The sequence below is a fragment of the Talpa europaea genome, assembly GCF_964194135.1.
Source record: "Talpa europaea genome assembly, chromosome: 10".
Classification (NCBI taxonomy): Eukaryota; Metazoa; Chordata; class Mammalia; order Eulipotyphla; family Talpidae; genus Talpa; species Talpa europaea.
The window spans coordinates 64,889,130-64,913,493 of NC_140077.1; the positions used below are offsets into that span (position 1 = coordinate 64,889,130).

Consider the following 24,364-nt stretch of genomic DNA (forward strand, 5'->3'; position numbering starts at 1 on the left):
CAGGACATTGGGAAAGACAAATCCTGTCACCACCAAAGGGAAGGTGGCTGGGACCTGAGGGTGGAGTTAAGCAGCCAGGGTTGGTATAAAAACCAAACACATGGGCCTTGTGGTGAGGGGGGGTCCCTCTCTGGCTGGCCTCCTGGCTTCACAGCTCCTGGCCGGCGGCCAGCTCTCAGAGTACCATTTGGGATTCCTGATTGGCGGATCGGGTAGGACGCATTTAAAACTCTGTCTCCCACTTTTTCTCCCTGAGTTGTACATTTCCTCATTTGCCCTTCCCTTGTAAATAAACCTTTTATTAACCTTTCGCGTGTGCCTGCAGTAGAGCATTGATAAGTCCTTTTAAGCGCGCAGGTGAGGACCCACAGTCAGGCACCCCGTTTTGTATCGGGGCTGCCCTATAACACTTCCAAGGTCAGAGGCAGCTCATGTGTGGCTGTTTGGGCGCCTTTGCCTCCTTAGAACTGTATAAGCTGTCATGAGACAGACATGCTTCTCTGGCAGCCGGAGTCCTGAATCCCCATTTTGCAGGTGAAGAAGCTCAGGTTCTGCAATAAAGTAGGAATGCAAATCCAGAGTCCCGTGGCCACGATGCCACAGGAGGCCAAAACTAAGAATGCAAGGAGAAAGGGGAGAGCAAGTCTCCTTCGCAGGCCGCTGCAGCCCGGAACCCTCCATCTGGGATTCCGCGAGCCGCGGACCACCACGGCCGAGCCAGGCGCAGACAAGGCATGCCGGGAGCTAGGGCCTATCTCCGGGTGGGTCTGGCAGGCGCCTGGAAGTGCAGTTCGGACGGGACTGGGGCGGCGTTCCCAGAAATGGGAAACAGGGCGCCAGTACTCCGCGGGATGTGTATCCCACTTGCCTGGTGGCGACCGCCCAGGTGCGGGGCTGCTCCGTGAAGTCTCGGGGCGCCCTGGATTTGGCGAGAAGCACCGGCGGGTCGGAGCGGCGCTGGCCGGAAGTGCCGCGCCTGCGCCACAGGGCTTTCTGGGAAATGTAGTCCCTTTGGGCGGCCCGGGGCGGTGGCCGCGAGTCCCGCAGACCCGGTGACCGATCGGCGTGGAGCCTGGATGGCTGGGCCGAGCGGCACTGGAGGCCCGATTGGGGCTGGGGCCCTGGCAGGCGGCGCGCGGTCCAAGGTAGCCCCAAGCGTGGACTTTGACCACAGCTGTTCGGACAGTGTCGAGTACCTGACGCTCAATTTCGGGCCCTTCGAGACCGTGCATCGCTGGCGGCGCCTCCCTCCCTGCGACGAGTTCGTGGGGGCCCGGTATGGCGAGCGTCAGGGGATCTTGGGGACTATGGGAGGGTTTCTAAGGTGGGGGGGTCCGCAGAGCCGAGGCCAGGGGCCAGTGGCGAGGTCGGGGACGTGGTGCCCTGGGGAGGGACCTGGTAATAGGGTGGGGGAGGAGGAGTGATGGTGTCCAGGACCGTGTCCAGGGTGAAAGGTTCGGCGCGGTAAAGACAAGGAGAGCCAGGCTACATTTCTCAAAGGAAGGGAAAGTTTATTGCGCCCCGGGCGGACCTCACAGACCCAAGGCGGGGGTCAGTGGAGTCGCGCACGTTGCTAGGGGGAAGCAGGGTTTTATAGGGTGAGGAGACGTCAGGTGGGTAGTTGGGCTCGTACGGCGGGAAAAGTTTGTAGGGCAGGTAGAGGTTCTTTGTCTGAGATGAGACTCGTAGGGGGAGGGGGGAGGCTCATTGTCTGAGTCCTCCAGGCAGGTATCTGCATTCCTGCCCCCCAGGTGGGCTTCTGGGTAGGCTTTTGCTTTCTAGCCTGCTGCATGGACCTTTCACAGGACAGGGGTGGAGGTTCTGAGTAAGTTTCTAAGGGGGGTGGCCCTGAGAAGAATACTAGGTTAAGTTGTATTTGTCGGTCTTGTATTTGTGGGTTTGGGGTCCCACTTGTTCCGCAGTGGCTTGTGAGAGTTCAGAGACTCCCAGGACAGTGCCAGAGAGCTCCACAGAGAGAGCCCTTTGGGGGATCTTTATCTATCTTGCTAATTGTGAGATGTTACCCAATTCTTGGGACCACCCATGCTTAGTTTCATTCTTTGAATGCCCCAGGAGGGTTCTGGCCTCACTGCTGTCCACTTTTCCTTTATTTCCAGGCGCAGCAAGCACACAGTGGTGGCCTATAAAGATGCCATCTACGTATTTGGTGGAGACAATGGGTGAGTTTGGGTTAGAGCATCAGGCTATTTAAGCCAGGAAAGGAGAAGCATGGTGGTTGAGACTGGGCATCTGTAGTGCAACTGCTATTCTTTCAGATATTAGTTAAGTGCTTAGCCCCAGTTTCCCATTCCATGAAGTTTGCTGCACTCAAGGCCTTCAGTACAGCATCGAGTAGGGGGTAGCACATGCTCTGTACATGTAAGTGGCCCTCTTTTTCTGAGTGAACGTATGTAACCTTGAAAGAAACACATCAGCCCTTTCAGGCACTTCTTTCTGTGCTGCATCCACGTATTTGTATGGCAGCCAAAAAGATACAGGGGAGCTAGACCTACATGGAGGGGAAAAAACTCCTAGTGTAGGCTGGGCTATATCAGGTTATGGGCATGGGCATAACAAGCATGCTGGTCCTCTACTAGGAGAAGACTTTTTCCTCAGAAATGCCTTCATGGAGGGGTTGATAACCTGGAAGATGACTAGTAATGTGCTGGCAAAAGAGGAAGAATGTACCAAGCAGAAGGATCAGTGTGGGCAAAGACTTGCAAGTGGGAGAGTACAGAACATCATTGGGCCTAGACATTGACCTAGACAGGCCTTCCCTCCCTCATTGATTTATTATTGTGCTAGATGTGGGTCTGAAGCTAGGTCTCCTGTACATGCAGGATTCAGTTCAAGTTAGCACTTTATGGCTTTGGGCTTGGGCAGGCAGCTTAATGGCATTAACTACACTGTGGTCTTCTCCCCTGTATTAGACAGAGGGTGGCCATATGTCCTGTGTGTGCAGAGTGCTCCTGGGGTCAGTGGATACAGGTTGTGAGGGGTTCAGTTTCCCTGTGCTGAGGGTGCAGTGTTTGTGCATGAACCATCCTACCGGTGAGTCCTGTGCCCACCTCTCCTCCGCAGTACCTGCCTAAAACCCAGGCAGGACAGGCTTCTGAGGGGTGCAGCAGCCTCAGTCCTGCAGAACTCCCTGGGGCAGCTGACTTGGCTCTGGTAAGGTCGGCAGAACCTAGGGTGGACCTGCAGACTGGGCAGATGGGTCTCTGAGCATGCCCCTTTGCTTCCAGCTGGTCTCCCCCACCGCCTTTTTGCCTTTGAGCAGCCAGAGCCATCAACTTGAAAATGCAAGCTGGAGCATGTTTTTCCTCTGCTCATAATCCTGGGATGTTTCCCCACATTTCACTGAAAGCTCCAGCTCCTTGAGGTCCTACATGCTCCCCCACTGCTCTTCTGTCCTCATCCTGCATTGCAATGAGCCACACCATTGGGGTGCTGTCTTCTGGTTGTATCAAGTACCTTTCTGCTCATGCCTTCACTCGTCTTTTCCTTTTGCCCTTCCTGCCCCTGTGATGCTCTTATGACTGAGGGCTTCCCTGGCCACCAGATCACCCGGCAGCTGTCACCTCTTCTCCACCCCCCTCTAATACTCCTTACCTGCTCCATTTCCCCCTGAAGCATGCAGATGTTTGTTATCTCTCCTCTTTTAGTGCAGGGCCTGTATCCCATCACCCAGGCAATTCAATAAATATCACAGAAAGGAATAAATAGACAAGAGACATCTGCCCACAGATCTTTACTGAAACCTTAAGGAGAATCTTCCAAACCTGCAAAGTCCTGGTGTCCAGCACAGGGTGGTAGGCGGAAACATCCCCAGGTGAGATCTGTAGCTGGCTCTTTGCATAACAGCTTTATGGCAGACAGCAGAAACAACTCACCCTAAGGAAACAGGACAGGTATTATTCATCTTACAAAGTTGTAACTTTGTAAAGACTGACTGGGTACAACCCTGCTGCAGCTCCTGTCTTCCTGGCCTCATGGCTTCTTCAGGCCTTTTGTCTCTCTTTTGTACTGGGAGGAGAGTGCAGACACCTGGTGCAGACTGGACAGGTCTGGCATGTAGGACGTGCTAGGCTCCTGTTGGATTGAACCCTGTCTTCACTCTTATGTACAATAGTTAATAGTTAGGTGGTGGCCAATGAATTTATTTATTTATGCATACAAGAACTAGGGTACAGGGCATACAAGAACTACGATACAGGGCATCCCGCTGCGGTGGCGCAGCGGTTGAATGCTGAGTTGCGAAGCTGCCCACAGCCTCTGCAGCAGCGGTTGGATGCCCGGCCACCCGGCAAGGGTCCCACATAGCACGCAGACCTCTCCTGCCGCCCGCTGCTCCCCTCAGCAGTGTACTTCGGTCCTTCTGTCTGTTCTGCTCCCTGCTCTGGCTCTGGTGAATTCTCTCACCCTCCCGCGCTTCTGACTGTACCCAGTGCATGTATAAATAAATAAAAACAAACAAACAAACAAAAACAGTATTAAAAAAAAAGAACTGGGGTATAGGCCAGAGGTGCTGGGGGTAAGAGGATTCACCAGAGACAGAGTGGGGAACAGAACCAGGCAGATTGACTGAAATACACTGCTGAGGGCAGCAGCAGGTGAGACAGGAGAGGTCTGCTGCACCATGTGGGTAGCTCCCTGGCCGGGGATCAAACTTTTGCTGCAGTGGCTGTGCATAGCTTCATAGGTTGTGTCTTTTTTTTAAAAATTTATTTATTCATTTATACAAGAACCGGGGTACAGGCCAGAGGTGCTGGGGGTGAGAGGATTCACAAGAGACAGAGTGGAAAACACAACAGGCAGATCTACTGAAATACACCGCTGAGGGGAGCAGCAGGTGAGACAGGAGAGGTCAGCCGTGCCATGTAGGTATCTCCCTGGCTGGTCGGGATCGAACCCGCACTGTAGAGCCTGTGGACAGCTTCACAGTGCTGCGCTCAACTGCCCATGCCACCAGGGAGGCCCCATACTTTATCATATCTTTAGTGTAGTTGTACATTAGATTTTCAATAGTGTCAGGATGATCGGAGCATCTGCATTGTGGTGGCACAATCTCAACAAAGATGTTGAGATTCGTGACTGGTTATGAGGTGGGGATGCAGGATCCCTCAAGTGTCCCTCAAGTGTGAGGTGTTAGCACTCAAGTCAGCCACTGGGTGACCTGAATTATGCTTTGGTCCTGTCCTAGGCAGGCTGTTCCACTGCAGCCCTGGTGCCCACAACAAGTTGGGGAATATCCATTTTAGTCACCTCTTGTCTGTCAGGCATCAGCTGGTTACCTGGTCTTGGCAAAGCCCCCCCAGAACAGTTCCTTCAGGCTCTAGTGCCCATTTCTGTGGTCCTGGTGGGGGTGGGGGAGGGAATGCAATGACCTGAAGAGCTGACCTGGGTCAAATCCACCTTTCTCTGACTGTGTTTCAGGAAGACGATGCTCAACGACCTCTTGCGGTTCGATGTGAAGGACTGCTCCTGGTGCAGGTGGGTGGCTGCCGTGCTCCAGGACCCTGCTCTTTCTCCTGCAACACAACAGCACTCTGATGGGCCCTGCTTGCCACAGTCAAAGTCTTGCTCATTGTGGAAGGCTAGAGAGAAGCTCCAAGCGAGAGATGGTAGTTGTCACTGGGAAGACATGCCCAGGGGCACTCTGAGCGTTTTTCTGTGTATCTTGGCTTTCTTTTCCAGTCCATGGACTATGACTGATTATTCTGAACTCTGCCAATTAAGGAGATCTATTTGATTCAGTTGCCAGTCTTCCAGTTGTGCTTCAAGAGAGTCCTCCGGTTATCAGGCCTGTCTCCCAGGCCAGAGACTACCATGAGAGAAATATAGTGTAAACTTATGTGGCATTCCCAACACTCCCAGGCCTCTTGAAGAGAAGGGGCACCATATGGAGTTGTGCCCTCCTGCATGCCAGACTTGCCAGCTGTGGGTCCTGGGCCCTACAGAATATGGGGAGAAGGGGAATCACTGCCATGACCTCAGGCAGTTCCCTGTAGCAAGAGTCAATCCCAGTCAGACCCATCAGTCCATGACCACACATGAGAATGATGTTAATTATGGGTTTCTCATATGTGGCCTTTATTATGTTGTGGTATGTTCCTTCTAGCCCCATTTTGGGGAGAGTTTTTATCATAAATGGGTGTTGAATCTTGTGAAATGCATTCTTTGCATCTACTGATATGAGCATATGATTTTTATCTTTCCTTTTGCTAATGTGGTGAATTACATTCATTGATTTGCATATGTGGAACCATCCTTGCATCTTTGGAATAAATCCCATTTGGTCAGGATATATGATTCTTTTAATGTATTATTGAATTCAGTTTGCTAATATTTTTGTATCTGTTTTTATCAAGGATATTGTCCTAGTTTTGTGTGTGGGTGTGGGTGTGGGTGTGTGATATCCTTGTCTACTTTTAGTGTATCACATGGTGTGTTGGCCTCATAAAATGTGTTTGGGAGCATTTTCTCTTCAATTTTTTGGAAGAGTATAAGAGGGATAGGTTAATACCTATCATTGAAGGTTTACTCATTAGTAAAACCAGCTGGTCCTAGACTTTTGATATTTGGGAGATTTTTAATTATTATGTCAGTTGCCTTGCTTATAACTGTTTGAATGTTTGAATGGATCCAAACTTGATCCATTCAAGTTTTCTATTTCTTTCTGATTCATTATTGGAAGGTTGTGTGATTCTAAGAAGTTGCCCATTTCTTTTAGATTATCTAATTTAATGGCATAAATATTTTATAGAAGTCTTTTATGATCCTCTGTATTTCTGAGATGCTGGTTGTAACTTCTATTTCATAATTTTTCCTCTTTCATTTCTGATACTGTTTATTAGGATTTCGTTTTTTTCTTTGAGTCTAGCTAGAAGTTTGTATATTTTTCTGTCTTTTCAAAGAACCACTCTTGCTCTCATTAGTCTTTTTTACCGTCTTTTTCATTTCATTTACCTCCACTCCAATTCTTATTATTTCCTTCCTTTTGGTGGCTTTCAGTTTCATTAGTTCTTCTTTTCATAGATCCTTAAGATATAAAGTTAGATTAGTTATTTGAGCTTTTTTGTTTCTTGATGTCACCTATATTGCTATAAACTTTTCTCTTAGCATTGTCTTTGCTGTGTCCCCTAGGTTCTGATAGTTCGTGCCTTCATTTTCATTTGTCTCCTGTTTTTTTCTTTTTTTCTTTCTCCTTTGATTTCCTCATTAACCCAACAATCACTCAATAGCATGTTGTTCAGTCTCCACATATTTGAGCTTTTTATTTCTGTGGTTGATTTCTAGTTTCAGGCCATTGTAGTCAGAGGAGATACTTGAAATTATTCCAGTCTTTTTTTTTTTTTTGTAAAGATTTATTTATTTATGCATACAAAAGCTGTAGTACAGGCCAGAGGTATGAGGGGGTGAGAGGATTCACCAGAGACGGAGTGGAGAACAGAACAGGTGGATTGACTGAAGTATACTGCTGAGGGGAGCAGCGGGAGAGCCAGGAGAAGTCTGCTGTGCTATGTGGTCTGCTCCCTGGCAGGCCAGGGGATCGAACTCATGCTGCAGTGGCTACGGACAGACTCAGAGGTTGCGTCCTTATCCCCTATGCCACCAGGGAGGCCCTATTCCTGTCTTCATAACAATTATTTTGTAGCCAATAATTCATAACAATTATTTTGTAACGTGGTGTATCCTGAAGAATGTTCCATGTGCATTCAAGAGTAATGTATACTCACCTTTTTTGAGGTAGAGTACTCTATGAATCTAATCTGGTCTGATTTCTCATTTAGGCCAGTTGTTTCCTTATTGACTTTCTCTTTGGTTGATCTGTTGATTTAAGTGGAAGATTAAGTCCCCTACTATTGTGTTGCAGTCGATGTGAAGACCTAGTCATAAGTCTTCTAAACAGGGTTTCTACTGTTTTGTTGAAAATGCAAGTGGCAAAATATCTACCACATGATTCCATTAAAAAAATTACTCTGAGGGCCTCCCCGGTGGCGCAGCGGTAGAGTGCTGGGTTGCGAAGCTGCCCGCGGCCTCTGCGGCACCGGTTCAATCCCCGGCTGCTCCCCGGCCACCGGAGGAGGATCCCACATGGCGCGCAGACCTCTCCTGCCGCCCGCTGCTCCCCTCAGCAGTGTACCTCGGTCCTTCTGCCTGCTCTGCTCCCCGCTCTGGCTCTGGTGAATTCTCTCACCCTCCCGCGCTTCTGACTGTACCCAGTGCATGTATAAACCAAACAAACAAACAAATAATAAATAAATAAATAAGACATGCCTCTAGAAAATTTAAAAAAAAAAATTACTCTGAGATGTAAATATGTGTAGGAAGGGTGTGTGGAGACCTCACAGTATGAACAGGGGTTTTTGGCAAAGGGATTGCCAAAAGCTTTAGTGCTGGTTTTTGTTTTTAATTTTTGGTAATTTTTGGGCAGTGCTTTAAAAAGGCAGGTACTACCTCCCAAATACAAAAGTAAAAGGAGGCTTGAGGGTGGCAGGGGCTGCCTTCTGTGAGTATGGACCATATACATAGCTTACCCCATTGACACCCACTGGGCCTTATGCCACTGCAGGGCTTTTACCACTGGGACCCCACCAGCCCCCCGCTACCACCACTCGGCTGTCGTCTACGGGAGCAGCATGTTTGTCTTTGGTGAGTTGCCTCTCATCTCCTGGGCCTCTTGCCATGTGTCAGGCTTGTGGGCTCTTTGCCGGCCTCTTCACCTGCCCCTCAGCATTGTCTGCCCACATTCCCTGAGCTCTTGTGATTGGCAGAGGGGGGGTGGTGCAGGGGGATTCTCATGGACTGACGGACCCTGTGGGCTCTTTTCTCTAACTGTCCTGGACCCCCCAGGATTGGAATTACTTGCCTCTATGCCTAGGATCCCCTCCCACCAGGGGTAGGAACCAGGGTTCTGGTACCAGCACAGAGGCAGGTACATGTTGGATGCATCCTCAAAGTTTGTGGAGGGAATCCTAGAATGCGTTTTTTAAAAGGATCAGATTCTGCCCCACCTCCCAGGTTTAAAGATTAAAATACTGTCTTTGGGTATGACAGCTTCTTGCTCTCTCCATTCAGGGGGCTACACTGGGGACATTTATTCCAATTCCAACCTGAAGAATAAAAATGACCTCTTTGAATACAAGTTTGCAACTGGCCAGTGGACAGAGTGGAAAATTGAAGGACGGTGAGAGACTTTGTGGAGCCTTCTGGGATTGTTCTGACAGTTACCCTGTTAGGTCTTGGGTGGCAACAAGCCCAGATTCAGATCCTGCATCACATATGAAGGATCTGAGGCTTAGAGAAGCCTGCGGGCACACAGGGGTTAGAAACAGGTAGTTGGTGCTCACTCACAGCTGCACCTGTTCCTGACCTCCTCCTAGCTCTCAGATTCCCTCCTTTCAGGAAATGGTAGGCACCCGAATGTCCTGCTGATGGGCACTCTGGTGGTCCTGCTTTGCAAACACACCCTTGGATAATTTGGTGGCAGCTAGGAAAGAACTCTGTGCCCGTATGGCTGTTTGAAGCCCTCATCAGCTGCCGAGGGCCTCATAAGTTCAGCTGTCACTTATTCCTTGTCTCTGGAGGGAGTCCCAAGAGCCCCAGTGTCAGCAGATGTGGGCATGGCAGTCCCAGTGGGACTCTCAGGGCTGTGGTCCTTTTCCAAACCTTGTGGGGCTGTGAGGCTTCAGTCTGCCCTGGATGACCTCTCTGCTTACCCAGTCCTCACACTTCAGGTTGCCAGTTGCCAGGTCAGCCCATGGCGCCACGGTGTACAGTGACAAACTATGGATCTTTGCTGGCTATGATGGCAATGCCAGGTAGGTGGTGGCCTGGCCCATGTACCCAGCCTCTGAGCAGGCCAGGTCTGAGCAGGCCTTCCTGGCCTGCTGGGAGGGTTCAGGTGGGGAGGGCTCAGATGGGGGTTTCTAAGGAGGTGGGTATATAGACAAGGAGTGGGGGGAAGAGGAAGATGTACAGGATGGGGGTGAATAGAATTACCACTTGCCTCCCACAGTGGGAGTCTGAATGAGTGGCAAGTGTGGTCCATGTTCACTCAGCTGTCTGAGTGTACAGGTCTCCGGGGCATAGGGGCCATAGCCGAGTGTCATTAGAGTGGAGGGAGAGTGGACGTAGCCTCTGGAATTGCTTGGGTAAAAAGATTCAGGCCCATAGTAAGGAGTGACTCTGAGGGTCAAGTGGGCAAGTGGGTAGCAGCAGCAGGGCTCAGACCCAGCCCCTCCGCTATAGAAGGCAACATAGGGTTCGTGCCAGTATAATAGGTATTTCTTCTTCTCTGAGAAATTTGACTTTGCTGTATTTTTTTAATTACACATGTAGCATGTATGCATTCCCCAAAACTTCAGTTCAATAGAGAATGCTAATGTTGTGCTGTTAGTGAAGGTTTCTTTAAGTGGTGTCTCTCCACAGTCCTCTCCCAGACCTGGAGGTTTGGCTGGGTGAGTGGTTGGCCCTGCCCTAGATGTTGTGCATGTTGTTCCTGTCTGGGCTGAGCAGGGAAACTGGCATAACAGTTAACTTGGTGCAGCCTCCACTCTCCCCTAAATGAAGCTCCCATCACATGGCTGCACCCTAGTCCCCCGGTCAGAGTCCCACGTGATGGTTTGAATTGTTCTTCCTTGGAGCCATCCCTCCTGGCCAGGCCCAGGCCCATCCTGATGACCAGACCCTGCTGTGGGGATCCTGACTTCTCTGTCCTACTACAGATTGAACGACATGTGGACCATTGGCCTCCAGGACCGGGAGCTCACATGCTGGGAGGAGGTGAGGGGTGGGGCAGGGGGCCAGGGTGGGGCATGCCAAAGCCAAGCCTCGGCCTGGCTCTCCCCTGACCTGCCCAGCCATCACTACAAGTTCCACTGGCAGTTACCCAGTAATAAAGGCTCTGTGCTTTGGATGGGCAGAACATCATGGCTTACTAAAGCAGCTGGGGTATAATGCACCCTTATTTGAATATAAGGGTGCTGCCCAGTGACCTGCCCACTGCTGTTTCTGGGTAGTCTTTCAGATTGCTTCATGTCTTTCCCTTTGGGGTTCCTCTTCTCTGTCATCATGATTTTAACCCTTACCCTGGGAGGAGACTCGAAGCTGTCCTAGAGGCCAGGGGGTTGGCTGGGGTGAGGAAAGAGCAGGCAGGGCATCCCAGGCAGAGGTGACCACTGACATCCAGCCAACTGTCCTGTCCCAAGGCAACCGGCCTGAGTTGTTAACTGTTAAAACTGGGCCCATTTAGATGAGTGAGTTGGGACTTTAAACTGTTCTGCAGAAATTAATCTATGAACCCTCATCCACAGACGTTTCATGAATAAAAATAGTTTCAACTCAGCAGTGTAAGTGTGCAGACTTGTGAGCGGGGTTGGGCAGACCCTGTGCTGAGCTGCCTCCCCCACCCCAGGTGGCCCAGAGTGGCGAGATCCCACCCTCCTGCTGCAACTTCCCCGTGGCTGTGTGCCGGGACAAGATGTTTGTGTTCTCAGGGCAGAGTGGAGCCAAGATAACCAACAACCTCTTCCAGTTTGAATTCAAGGACCAGACGTGAGTACGCTTGTATTGGGCTCCTTGGTCAGCACCCAGTGCCTGCTTCTGATACTGTGCTTTCCCATTCCTGCATGTGGTGTAGGACAAGCTGCCCTTCATACAGAGTGGGTCAGAGACTCCTCGACAGGCGCGCTAGAGTGTGGCTGCAGTTCAGCAAGAAAAGGCCTAGGCAGTACCCCTCTTTGAGTGCCATAGGTTGCCCCCTGCCCCATGAATGGCTTCGTTAGTTCCATGATAACAGATGTGCCCAGCATAGATCTCCCCTGATGGCAGACCTGGGAGGTGTGTGGGCTTGAGAGCTTCCTCTCTGCTTTACCTGGCTGCTGCCTTCCAACCCCATGATGGAGACTGAGCCCTGAAGGTGGCATGGGCTAGACTTTAGCTCAGGTAGCAAGTGGAGGAGAGGGAACAGGAGTTTTGACTGTAGGCCAGGGCGGGTTGGGAAGAGACTTAAAGCTGTCCTAGAGGCCAGGGGGTTGGCTGGGGAGGGGGACGGGCAGGCAGGGCATCCCAGGCAGAAGTAACCACTGACACCCAGCCAGCTGTCCTGTCCAGGGCAACCAGGCCTGAGAGATGAGCCATACTATACATAGGCCAGCTGCTTCATCCTCGTCTCAGTCTTCAGGGCAGTGGACAGGACAGAGGACTCAGAGTAGACAGGCAGACCTCTAGAGAAGTGGATGGAAAAGTTTGGAAGCAGAGGCTAGGTGTGCCCAGACAGGCCTCTGGGAGGGGACAGACACAAGCTCTGGCCAGGTAACAGGTGATTGATCTGTGAGGGATTTCTTAGGGAGGTGCTGGTATTGGGTGATAACCTGGGGCCAGAGGGCTGCCTAAGAGTCAGGGGTCACCTGTGGAGCAGGCCAAGGAAGCTGTATTGGGCTTACAAGAAAGTTGAGGGGCCCAGGCCAGAGCTGGATGCAGAGTTGCAGCTAGGGGTGGAGTGGATGGAAGTGGAGTGAATACAGAAGGAAGAAAACCAGGGAGACACAGTTACCAGGAGTTGCCCTGGAGGAGTATCGGGGGTTCTGGTGGCCCCTAACAGTAAAGGGACCCAATGGAGTGGGGTTGGCATGTGTCACCTCTGGCAAGGGGCAACTTGCTTTCTCAGTCCACTAGGCAGCCTGTTTTTGTACCCCTACCTTTTGCTCCCACACACACACAGAGGTGGGGAGCAGATATGCCCTGCCTTCTTTAGGTTGTGTGTAGGTGGGCTGACCCTGTAGTATGGGCATCACACAGGCACCATCTCCCATAGGGGCACACAGAAGGCTGCTGGTGTGGGTGTTTAGTGCTAGGTATCTTCCAGAGCACCCCCATCCCCAGATAGGCATTCCACAGCCCCAGCCACCTGGAGATGGGCTGCTCAGGCAGATCGCCTATGTACTAATGCCCCCCTGGCAGTGCCACTGAGGCACATGCTGAGCCTAGCATATGGGGGCACTAGTGTCTACACTGAGTCAGAGGGTGGGACCCTGTCCAGTCAGGTTCCTACCTGATTTGGAAAAGAAGGCATTTGCTGGAGGTGCTGGGGAGTGGTTAGAGAGCCTGGAGTGTTACAGGAGCAGCATTAGGAAAAGGGGTATGGGTGGCTTCCCTGGGGAATTGTCCTACCTGGTGGGGTGAATAAATCTAAGATTCCCCAGATTGCCACCCCTCCAGCCCTGCCACTACTACCTGCTGGAGGGATGGGAGGGGGCTCAGGCAGGACCCACGGTAGGCAATGTGGAGCCAGACAGAACTGGTGCCAGAGTTAAGTGGGGAGAGGGATTCTGGGCACACAGGCTGAAGACTCCCTCTGTCTGGGCTGGTTTCCCCAGGGACATGAGGCTCTTCCCAGTAGAGGGAGCATCAGAGGCGAGGAGCCCCAACCTAACACTGGTTCACTGTCATTTGTCTCCAGATGGACACGCATCCCCACTGAGCATCTACTTCGCGGCTCCCCCCCACCTCCCCAGCGCCGCTATGGACACACCATGGTGGCCTTTGACCGCCACCTTTATGTGTTTGGGGGTGCGGCTGACAACACACTGCCCAACGAGCTGCATTGCTATGATGTGGATTTCCAGACCTGGGAGGTTGTCCAGCCCAGTTCTGATAGCGAGGTGAGCACTTCCAGGCTGTGGGTGGGCCACCCCCACCCCATGGGCCCTTCACAGCTAGGGGCCACCAGGACTTCCCTACACCCATCTGGGGTGACCAGGGCCCAGGGCCAGCAGGATCCTGAACCACAGGTGGACACCAGCAACTCCTGCTTGCTCTGTCTTCCCCCCAGCTAGCTCTTCACAGCCTCAAAAGGCTCTTTAGTGGTCAGCAAGAAAGGCCAGGAAGGCCAGGAAGCCCACGGTCGTTAGCCCTGGCTGGCCTGATGTTGGGACTCCTCTGGCTCATTCTCCATCTTGCAGCCCATGGGATTTTACTGCTTCATTTTAATACTTCATTTCCTCAGCGCTGTGCTGAGGACATTCTCCTGGGAAGCCCACCTTGACTTCTGCCTAGCACCCAGCAACCTCTCAGCCCACATGCTCCCAGCACCCATGTCTTGTGACTGCCCCCTTCCAAACCCGCCCAGCAGTGCTCTTGGGCATGGATGGGATGTGTCCTCTGGCCCTCGTTGATGACTCCCATGCCTGCATGTCCCTGCTCACAGGTTGGCGGGGCTGAGGTGCCAGAGCGAGCTTCTGCTTCTGAGGAGGCCCCTTCCCTGGCCTCTGAGGAGCGGGCTGGCTTCAAGAAATCCCGAGATGTGTTTGGCCTGGACTTTGGCACCACTACAGCCAAGCAGCCTGCTCCACCTGCCTCAGAGGTGAGGGCCAGCACCCTTGTTACTGTTCCTTCCCCCCCTGAAGCTGGTCCTATGGTGACCCTTTTCGCAGGTGGGAAGACTGAAGCTCAGAGAAGTACTTGTTGAGGCCTCACAGCAAGTGAGGCAAGGGCTAGCTGCCAGCTGGTGCAGCATTTGAGACCAAGTGCTTACTCTGTCCACTTTGTGGTTCCACGGGACTGGTCCTGCCCACTTGCCCATAGAGACCCTGTTTCCCGCCCTGTGCCTGCAGCTGTGCCTGGGGGCCTGCTCTCTGGCCCTCCTTCAAGACCCGAGGTCCATGTCCTTGCCCACCACCAGGCGAGGTGGGCCTCATTCAGCTCTGCTGTTGGAGACTGTCACATCTTGCTGAATTGTCCCCCTCTCCACGCAGCTACCCAGTGGGAGGCTCTTCCACGCAGCTGCTGTGATCTCAGATGCCATGTACATCTTTGGGGGCACCGTGGACAACAATATCCGCAGTGGGGAGATGTACAGGTTCCAGGTGGGACTCATGGACACACAGAGCAGGCCATTGGCTACTTCCTGGACTGACTCCACAGTGGGGCCAGCCATGGTGGATGGGCCCCCGATGATGGGAAACTGAGGCCCAAGGCCCAAGGGGTGGGGGCAGGATCGTCCAAGGGTGCCCAGAGCCAGGGCAAACCTACTGGGATACCAGCTTTTCTGAGAAGCCTGGCAGGTGGGATGGAGGATTCTAGACTGAGAGCTGCCTGTGAAACTTCATTTCAGGGCAGGGCAGGTGAGGCAGGTGGCTTGGTGGGGAGCAGGGGGAGAGGGTTGGGGCTCACAGCAGGGTCAATTGAGGGAGCTGGGCGTGGCCCAGGGGCTCTAAGGCTTCCGTTGGCAACACTGGGGTCTCCTTCTGCAGTTTTCCTGTTACCCCAAGTGCACACTGCATGAAGATTATGGACGGCTGTGGGAGAGCCGCCAGTTCTGTGATGTGGAGTTCGTGCTGGGTGAGGTGGGTGCCCTTCCTACACCCTGCCTACCGGCTATGCTGTGGAGTAGGGATTTTGCCCCTACCCGGCAGACTGGGCCTGTCTCCTGGGCAAAGGCCCCATGCCCTCCATCAAAGTGTCATTCTGTTGCTGCAGAAGGAGGAGTGTGTGCAGGGCCACATGGCCATTGTCACAGCACGAAGCCGCTGGCTCCGCAGGAAGATCGTGCAGGTGCGGGAGCGGCTGACCCAGGTGAGGTGCCTGTCTCACCCTGCCCAGGCAGCTGCATCCATCACAGTGCCCTTGAGCTCTGCCTCTCCCTACAGAAGCCAGAGGAAGAGGCGGGGCTGGCTCCCAGGGAGTCCTCTGGTGCAGCTGTGAGTGGGACCCAGCTGCCCCTGCTGCGTGTGGCCATCCCTGAGGCCGAAGCCCGGCCCTTTGAGGTGCTCATGCAGTTTCTCTACACCGACAAGATCAAATACCCGAGGAAAGGTTTGCCTGGAGTGGGGTCAGTGTGGGCCCGGGCTGGGGTGTGGGCTGCCTTGCCTTGCCAGTGGGCAGCCTGAGAGTCAGAGGACACCACCACCTGTGTGTGGCTGAGTCGCTGCCTGGGCACCCCGAGCCTTGCTCCTGCCTGTCAACTGGGTGCGTACTTGGCCACAGAGGGAGCCCTGGGCCCTCCCACCCTCATTCTGCTCCCCTGAGGTGGCTGAGGCTCAGGGACCTCTTACGTGCAGGCCATGTGGAGGACGTGCTGCTCATCATGGATGTGTACAAGCTGGCCCTGAGCTTCCAGCTGTGCCGCTTGGAGCAGCTGTGTCGGCAGTACATTGAGGCCTCTGTGGACCTGCAGAACGTGCTGGTAGTGTGTGAGAGTGCCGCCAGGCTGCAGCTGGGCCAGCTCAAGGTGCGTGTGGGGTTTGCATGAAAGCCCCTGCCTCCTCTGTGGCCCATGGGTTTGAGGCCTGACCCTGCCTGCCCACCCCTCCTGTCTGTCCCAGGAGCACTGCCTGAACTTCGTGGTGAAGGAGTCCCACTTCAACCAGGTGATCATGATGAAGGAGTTTGAGCGCCTCTCATCACCGCTGATTGTGGAGATTGTGCGGCGGAAGCAGCAGCCGCCTCCCCGCACCCCTTCAGACCAACCTGTGGACATTGGTAGGAAGCCTGTTTCCCTTCCCTGAGTCAGCTTGGGTGGTGTTCATCTGGGGCAGAGATCTGAGGGCCAAGGAAGAACCTGCCAGGTCTGGGTGGGGTTTCAGGGAGACACAAAGAGTGTTCCCCTGAGCGCAGGGGCAGGCAGGGCAGTGGTTCAGTTGAAGAGGCACCCCCCTCCCCCACATACACACACACTCATGCCCTGGACACAGGGCACTTCTCTGGCGAGGTTGCTTTCCCTGACTCGGATGGCAGGTCTGAGGGCTTCTGAAGTGAGTGATGTACTCAGCGACCCAGTGATTAGTCGCCAAGTACATCTGCTGCTGGCTTTGGGGAGGATAAGAACAGACTGCAGACCCTAGGCCTCCAGGGGCCTGTGCCAGCCCTGGATGCTGGCTCTGGGCGACATGTGTGGGTAGACAGGGTGTGTCAGTGGCTAAATTTTGGAGACTGCCAGATACTGGGGGGCATGTTCGGAAGGGAGAGAAGAGTACAGGGTCTGGTGATGCCTCTGGGACTATACTGGGGATAGCAGCGTGGGTAGATGTACAGAGGCAGGGCCCGAGGTCAGTCAGAGGCTGTCCTCTGGCCCAGGGTCTGCCTGGGAGCGGGAGGTACCTGTTCAGGGTCCCCATCCTGTCGCCCTCCCCAGGCACATCCCTGATCCAGGACATGAAGGCATACCTGGAGGGGGCAGGCGCCGAGTTCTGCGATATCACACTGCTGCTGGATGGGCACCCTCGTCCAGCACACAAAGCCATTCTAGCTGCCCGTTCTAGGTGGGTGAGAGGTGTGACTACAGGGCAGGGTAGGTCCTGGGTGCTGGCTGTGTCCCCTGAAAGCTGGGCATCCGCCATCCCACTTGCAGCTACTTTGAAGCCATGTTCCGGTCCTTCATGCCTGAGGATGGGCAGGTGAACATCTCCATTGGGGAGATGGTGCCCAGCAGGCAGGCCTTCGAATCCATGCTGCGATATATCTACTACGGTGAGGTCAACATGCCGCCCGAGGACTCGCTGCATCCTCACGTTTGAGGGTCCTCCTGGGTCACCACTAGGAGTCCTAGCACCCTCTTTGGGTGTTTTGGGACCCAGTGCTCTCAGGGTTCTCTGAAGCAGCTGATCACCAGCATGGAGGGGTGTGCAGATAGGAGAGGGTCCTTGACCCTCATGACTGGAGAGAGGGGTTGTGTCTGTCCAGTAGGTGAGCAGACAGATGTGGAGTGGCTCCTCATGACATGTCCTGAGTCGGGGTGTGAGCACGGTGTGGAGGATGCCCTTCAGAGGCTGTGCGGCTGAGGAACAGTTCTGCGTGTACATTTGGGCATGTTCCTGGGAGAGGGTTCAGTGGGCCTCTTTGGATTTTGAATGGGGCCTTTACCCCCTTAAATGGTTCTGAGCCCATTCAGAGTAAGTCAGTGACCTGCCTGGATTAGAGTCCCGTGCCAGTCCCCGTGGTTGGGGTCCCCTGGTTTTGTGCTAACAGGAGGCGGCAGCCAGTCTCTGTCATCTTCTCTACCCCTGGGGGGCAGGGGCTCCAGCAGTCAGCTCCCAGGGGGAGGGGTGAAGGAGGCTGGGGGAGGACAGGTGGGTGGGAGGACAGGCTCCTTTGGCTGGCAGCTCCTTAACCAGACCCTAGCTACCTGTTCTCGGCTCCCTACTACTACGGCTTCTACAACAACCGGCTGCAGGCGTACTGCAAGCAGAATCTGGAGATGAATGTGACGGTGCAGAACGTGTTGCAGGTAGCTCATCTGGCACCCACTGGCCTCTTGACATCTGGGTGTGTAGATGAGAGGAGGGGCAGCGTCTCAGGAGTTTTCCATTCCAGATCCTGGAGGCAGCTGACAAGACGCAGGCTCTGGACATGAAGCGGCACTGCCTGCACATCATTGTGCACCAGTTCACCAAGGTCAGGGCTCTCCCAGCTGATGCTTGGCCACCCCTTGCTTTAGGACCCAATCCCCCTCGGTGGTGACCTTGGTTAGGTGGTGGTGGGGTGCATGGAATCTGGCCTTATTTTGTGGCACGGGGCTCTTGGGATAACCAAGCAGATTGCCCACCACTGGCCACCCTTCACTCTGTCCTTGGAGCCAGCCCAAGCCCAGAGAGGGTTGGGTCCCCAGATGACTCCACAACCCACTCTGGATCTGGTTCCATGTTTTGGCCTTTTGGTCTCCTGCAGGTCTCCAAGCTGCCCACGTTACGTTTGCTGAGCCAGCAGCTACTACTCGATATCATAGATTCCCTGGCCTCCCACATCTCTGACAAGCAGTGTGCAGAGCTGGGTGCTGACATTTGAGGGCCCATGTGGTGCCGGCTCACATGTGGACAAAAACCACGCCTTCCCCTGCCCTGGCAACTGCAAAGACTCTGATGGTCAGGTTCAGGCTTGTGGCAGAACAGGGTCCCCAGAGCCTCTGAAGGGAGCAGAGGGTTGTGGGGGGCTGCAAAGGTCCCACTCCACAGCAGAGGACAGGTCTCACAAAGAGCAGATGATGAAAAAAGGCCCTCCTTTCCCCCTCCCCGGCTCTTCCCTAACCTGGTAAGGGGGTATGGGTAGGAAGCCAGGACTCAGTGATGGGGACAGTGGAAGAAACAAGCCAAGGAGTTGATTCTGGGCCCTTACCAAGCAGGGACCTGGCATGGGCTTGTAGATTTGGCTGTTGGGTCCTGTCCAAGGGCCGACCTAAGTGGAGGCCACATGCTAACACCCTTTGTCCAGGTTGGTATAAAGGCCTCTCCTGCCTATGAGAATTTGTACATGGGCAATAGTATAGGCAAATGGAGTCTGACTCGAGATGAAATTTGAAAGGCCCTGGAGTCATCCACTCTGGGTTAGGCCTAGTTTCCAAAGGGACTGGGGGGGGTCCCACCCATCCATGTGGATCCATCAGGTCCAGGGTAGGCTATGGTGAAGTCAGTGGAGATGCCGCCACCCAACTCTTCCCTGCCCTCCCATCTGTTCCTAAGTATTCTGTCACAGAATGCCTCCATTAAAGCCACAGCAGCACCACCTGGCCAATGTAGTCCCCAGTGGGGCTCTGGCCTTCAGCCCTTTGGACTTCGTGGAGCCAAGGACAGGCCAGACCACCCAGTGGGTTGGGGCCAGGGAGCCGGCCTTTCCTGGTTCTCTATCCATATGGTCAGGAATGCTCCATCCTGACCTGGGTGCTCAGTCTGATGGGTGGGGGCGTGGGGGACTCCCCTATCAGGTAAACCCTGTAAATTTGGGCCTGCTCTCCTGGCCCCATCTTCTGCTGCCTTGCTGTGTGCTGTACTCCAGACTCTGGCATAGGCTGGGAAGCTGAGTCCAGAACATTGCATCCTTTCCCAACAGAAAGCAAGCCCTGGGCCTCCCCGGTGGCGCAGTGGTTGAGCTCTGGGTTGCGAGGCTGCCCGCGGCCTCTGCGGCGCCGGTTCGATCCCCGGCTGCTCCCCGGCCACCGGAGGAGGGTCCCACATGGTGCGCAGACCCCTCCTGCCGCCCGCTGCTCCCCTCAGCAGTGTACTTCGGTCCTTCTGCCTGCTCTGCTCCCCGCTCTGGCTCTGGTGAATTCTCTCACCCTCCCGCGCTTCTGACTGTACCCAGTGCTTGTATAAACAAAACAAACAAACAAGCAGACAAATAAATAAATGGAACATGCCTCTAAAAAAAAAAAATTAAAAAAAAAGAAAAGAAAAGAAAAGAAAGCAAGCCCTGTTCAGTGAGCCCACTCCAATGTGGAAGGCATTGTTCTGCCTTTTCTGGTAACAAGAACCCCAGGGACCTTTCTGCCCTAACAGCCAGGAAGCCACTTTGGGGGAAGTGGCCTTTTAGCCTTAGAGATTGTTGCTTTCCTCTGGCTGTGCCCATGCGACTGCACCTGCCATTTCATGCCCTTGTTCAAGAACCCTGGGTGCTGCGTGCCAAGTAGACCAGGTATCCTGGGGGCAGGTGGGCACTCTTAGACAAATGGGAGCCGTCATGAGGCTACCAGAAAGCTAGGAAATGGCCCGGTGCAAGGTCAGACATCTACAAGTCCTGTCTCATAGCTGACCCTTGCAACTTAGATCTTTCAGATGTGACATAAATAAAGTTACATACACAGGCCCCCAAAACAAACATCAAGATGTGTGGCAGTTTCCATTACTGACAGCAATTTGTGCTCTTGGGGCTGTTGTGAACAAGCCCAGCAGAGAGGTCACCTATATAGTTAAAACCCTCACAATGAGTTTGCCGCATGTGGCAGATGCAGTGAGGCCTTCCAGATTCCAGTGGAGTTGAAGGAAAATGACAGACTGAAGTGAGGCTTTGATTGCCCCATTACCTACCTCCCCCGCAATATTCCCAGACCTCTGTGAACTAGAAATGTCATTTGTTGGGCCCTCACTACTCGTCTAGCACAGCAGCCCCAAGAGGCCGGTGATTTTCTTTCTTGTCCCTTTATTTCAGAGACAGGCCTGGTGGTCAGCAGCACCACTACACTGTTGATCGCTGGGCACAGTGGGCCTGTGGATGGAAGCCTGTTGGTCACTGAAAAAGAGAGTCTGGCTCAGGTTTCATGAGTTTTCTGAAAGGAACCAATATGTTGAAGTCAGGGCTATTTCAGGTGCCAAGAAAAGGGTGCCTACTCATACCATCCTGTCTCCTCATAAGCCTGATTGGTGCATGGGGAGTGCTGGGCCTTCTGCTCTCCACAGCCAAGATGACTCAGGGGCTATAGTTTTCTGAGGGAATAAGCCTGGTACCCAGGGAAGGGGCCCCAAACCCCAGCTAAGTCAGATATCAGGACCTCCTTGCAGAATCCACTTTATTATGGCATCTGGTGGATCTGGTGATGGATGCATCTTAGATCAGGTCCCTCTTCAGGTGGATTCTGAGGGTAGAGGAAGCCAGAGTTCTGATAGGCAGCCCCTCACTTAGGTCATGCTGCTGCTCAGCTGCATGGCAAAGTCCTGTACATGCTCCTTCAGAGTCTGGCGGGCATCTGCCTGTGCCCTCTTCTCCCGAGCCCGCTCCTGCTGGAGCTTGGTCAGCCGCAGCCTTAGCCGCTGTTCTCGCCGCTTGCAGGCCTGCAGCTGGCGCTGGGCCTTGTCCAGGGCATCAAGTGCAGCCTCAGCCCGCCGCTTCCAGAGCAGGGCACTGCCCACCTGGTAGCTGTGCTCATTTTGGATGTAGGCTCCGGCGGGTGGTGGAAGGCGCAGCATGTAAGCCGAGGGTGAGACAGGCCGAGGCTCAAGAGGAACTGGTTGCCTCTCTGGTTCCCGCTCTGGCAAGGGCTGGGCGCTGCAGCCCGCTTCATCGGCCTGGGCACCCAGGGGCCCGAGGAGGTCTGAGAAGGGGCTGCCAAGGCCAGGTTCCAGTCTCCCAGCAGGGGAGGCAGGCAAAGCTGCAGGTGCTGAGGCCTCTTCCACAGGAAAGCAGGTGACGTCAGCAGGGGGAGGTGGAGAAAATGGAGTCATGGGCCCTCGGCCCTCAGAGCAGCTGAGGAGGGAGAGAGAGAGAGACTGACAGGCCAGGTCAAGGGTTTGCCAAGCTCTACTTCAGCCCACCTAAATCTCCACAGAATAGAACCCTAACCAGCAAGGCTGCTGGCAGACACCCAAAAGTCCAGTTCCAAAGATTTAAGAGTAAGAGCGGAGCACCCCCTGTCCCCCCAGTCACAGCACATACCGCTTCCTGCCTCGCTGGAGCCGACTGATATTGGGGGGGCCAGCTGGGTAACTGTGCCCCTTAGTCTTGGCTGTCCGGTGCAACTTGGAGAAAGACTCAAATATCGTGGGAACTGCCCCTTCCTTCAGTCTGTGATACCCGCTGTGAGGGAAAGCAGCCTGGATGAGGTGGAGAGCAAGTGCTGACAGCCCAGGCTGACCTGCACAGAGACATCATGCTTCCTGCAACCCCAAGGTGGGCTCCCCAGTACTAGCACTTTGGGAGATGGGAGAGCATATTGCAGAGAATTAGTGTGGAGAATACCAAATAAGGGAAAGTTACACCAATCACTTCTCCTCAAAGTTAAGGTGGGTAGAAAGGCTCCCCTAGCATAACTGGGCTAACCAGATTTTTTGGACCAGAATTATCTTGTGGACTTGCTGGGAGGACTGGTGTTCTACAGACCATCCTCTGTAAAATTGGGTGTTTTTCTCTGAGAATGGAGCAGTCATCCTGGAGAGGTGGGCTTGTTAGATGAGGAAGTTAAGGTGTGGGGCTGGGAAGATGCAGTGACTCTTAGAACCAGGTCTGCTGGCAGACTGTCTGGAGCCATATGTTCCATGGATTTCTGTCCCTGAAAGGCCGCTGTCCCAATCCTGCCTGGAGAGGAGGCTCACCTGATGCCCACTAGTTCAAAGCAGTTGTCTTCGAAGTGTTTGGAGCAGAAGTAGATGTACTCAGATGCTGGGTCCCACAGGCCCTGGCCGCTGGGGTCCAGCCTCTGGCAATTGGCCAGCCACAAGCCTCGCCTTGGGTTGTCTTTCTTGGGAAGTCTGCAAAGCCACAAACCTGAGCACCAGGCTGCCTGCAGTTTTGGGCTCATGTTGCCCAAACTCCCCTAATGGGAAGAAATGGTTCCGTACATGCCACCACCAGACCTCTGACCACCAACCCTGGCCCAGATGAGGAAACAGGCCTCAAGGAGGAAAGGAATTTGCGCCCCTTCGTTTAGCAGGTAAGAGTCTGAGAGCAGTGGGTCTCCGCGGCTCCCCTTTCTCTCTAGGCACAGCCCCACCTGGCCCGCCCCCTTCAACCACCCTCGTTCAAGGCTTGCCCCAACCAGGCGAAGACGCAGGCCAAACCGGAGCATGCGCGAGTGAACCTTCGCGCCCAGCACGCACGCGCGCTGACCTGTGGAAGGAGATGCCGCGGTTGCGTGTCTCGCGCGTGTCCCGTGTGCAGCAGCCGGCGGCGGAGCAGTGACGCGGCATCTGGGGAAGAGGAGGGAGCTAGGTCGCGGGCGGCCGTCGGAGCCCCAAGGGCCTCGAGGCCCCTGCCGCGGCTCCGCGCCTGGCGGCCCTGGCCTGCGGGATCTCCTCCAACCCGCTCTCGCCCGAGCCGCGTCCCAGGCCGTCCTCCTGCCTCCACTGAGCAGTACTCACGTCTCGCCATTGCTGCGTCGCCGAAGTCTCGCGAGGAGTGGCTCGCGGCGGAAGTCGATACCATAGAAACGCGGAAGAGCGTGGCTCCAGGCCGGAGGCGGGGCGGGCCTTCGAGGCGGCGGGAGCTGGGGGTCTCAGGCGCCCAGAACGGCCGGTGCCGCCCCTCACGGGAGCCCCTCTATCTCCCGGGGCCGCGGAAGTGGCGGCCGCGCTCGGTGGCGCTGTGTCCCGGCGTACGGCTGAACGGCCCCGAAGGCCGCGGTACCCACGCTTGCCACCCGCAGCAATTAACTTACACAAAAGGGTGCCGGCGCGCGTCCCAACGATCCTGCGAAAACCCAGTGCTCGCAGCTTATACGAGAGGAGGTGCCTTTGAAGAGACGGGTGGGCCGCGGCCACTATTTTGGAAAAACGTGTTTAGCAGGAGTTTCCTTACCTCTGGGTGGCACAGGGTAAAGTTAAGACCCGGGAACTCCCTGGTGCCGCAAGGGGTTAAGACACAACACCATGAAGCTATCCAAGCCAGTGCAGCACGAATTCGATCCCCGGGCAGGAAGCTCCCCACATGGCCCAGCAGACCTCTCCTGACTCGCCCTCTGCTCCCCTCAGCAGTGTATTTCAGTTCATCTGCCTGTTCTGTCCCCACTCTGTCTCTGGTGAACCCTCTCACACACAATGCCGCCTCCCCGCCACATCACTGGCCTGCACCCCAGCTCTTGTATGCATAAATAAATCTTTTCTTTTTCAAGACCTCTGAAAAAGGCGCATTAGGACTTGGGTTTGTGTAGGGGTAAGGAGTGACT

General features: G+C 54.3%; 2 protein-coding genes across 2 annotated transcripts; one reads left to right on the plus strand and one right to left on the minus strand.

The window, feature by feature from the left end:
• Window positions 1-809: 809 nt before the first annotated feature.
• On the plus strand, window positions 810-18,786 carry LZTR1 (leucine zipper like post translational regulator 1; the record flags this gene model as incomplete). The annotated part of the gene is made up of 21 exons (XM_084245021.1): window positions 810-1,276; window positions 2,118-2,180; window positions 5,437-5,493; window positions 8,576-8,655; window positions 9,082-9,190; window positions 9,741-9,824; window positions 10,731-10,788; window positions 11,420-11,559; window positions 13,466-13,667; window positions 14,213-14,368; window positions 14,760-14,870; window positions 15,258-15,350; window positions 15,484-15,579; window positions 15,654-15,819; window positions 16,065-16,234; window positions 16,329-16,485; window positions 17,138-17,264; window positions 17,354-17,503; window positions 18,124-18,229; window positions 18,316-18,396; window positions 18,670-18,786. Exons 1-21 carry the CDS (start codon window positions 1,077-1,079, stop codon window positions 18,784-18,786), a joined length of 2,523 nt encoding a protein of 840 aa, XP_084101147.1. The 5' UTR covers window positions 810-1,076.
• A 2,600-nt stretch (window positions 18,787-21,386) lies between these two features.
• Window positions 21,387-23,390, minus strand: THAP7 (THAP domain containing 7; the record flags this gene model as incomplete). The annotated part of the gene is made up of 4 exons (XM_084245285.1): window positions 21,387-21,951; window positions 22,141-22,281; window positions 22,797-22,952; window positions 23,311-23,390. 4 exons carry the CDS (start codon window positions 23,388-23,390, stop codon window positions 21,387-21,389), a joined length of 942 nt encoding a protein of 313 aa, XP_084101411.1.
• Between the last annotated feature and the right edge of the window lie 974 nt (window positions 23,391-24,364).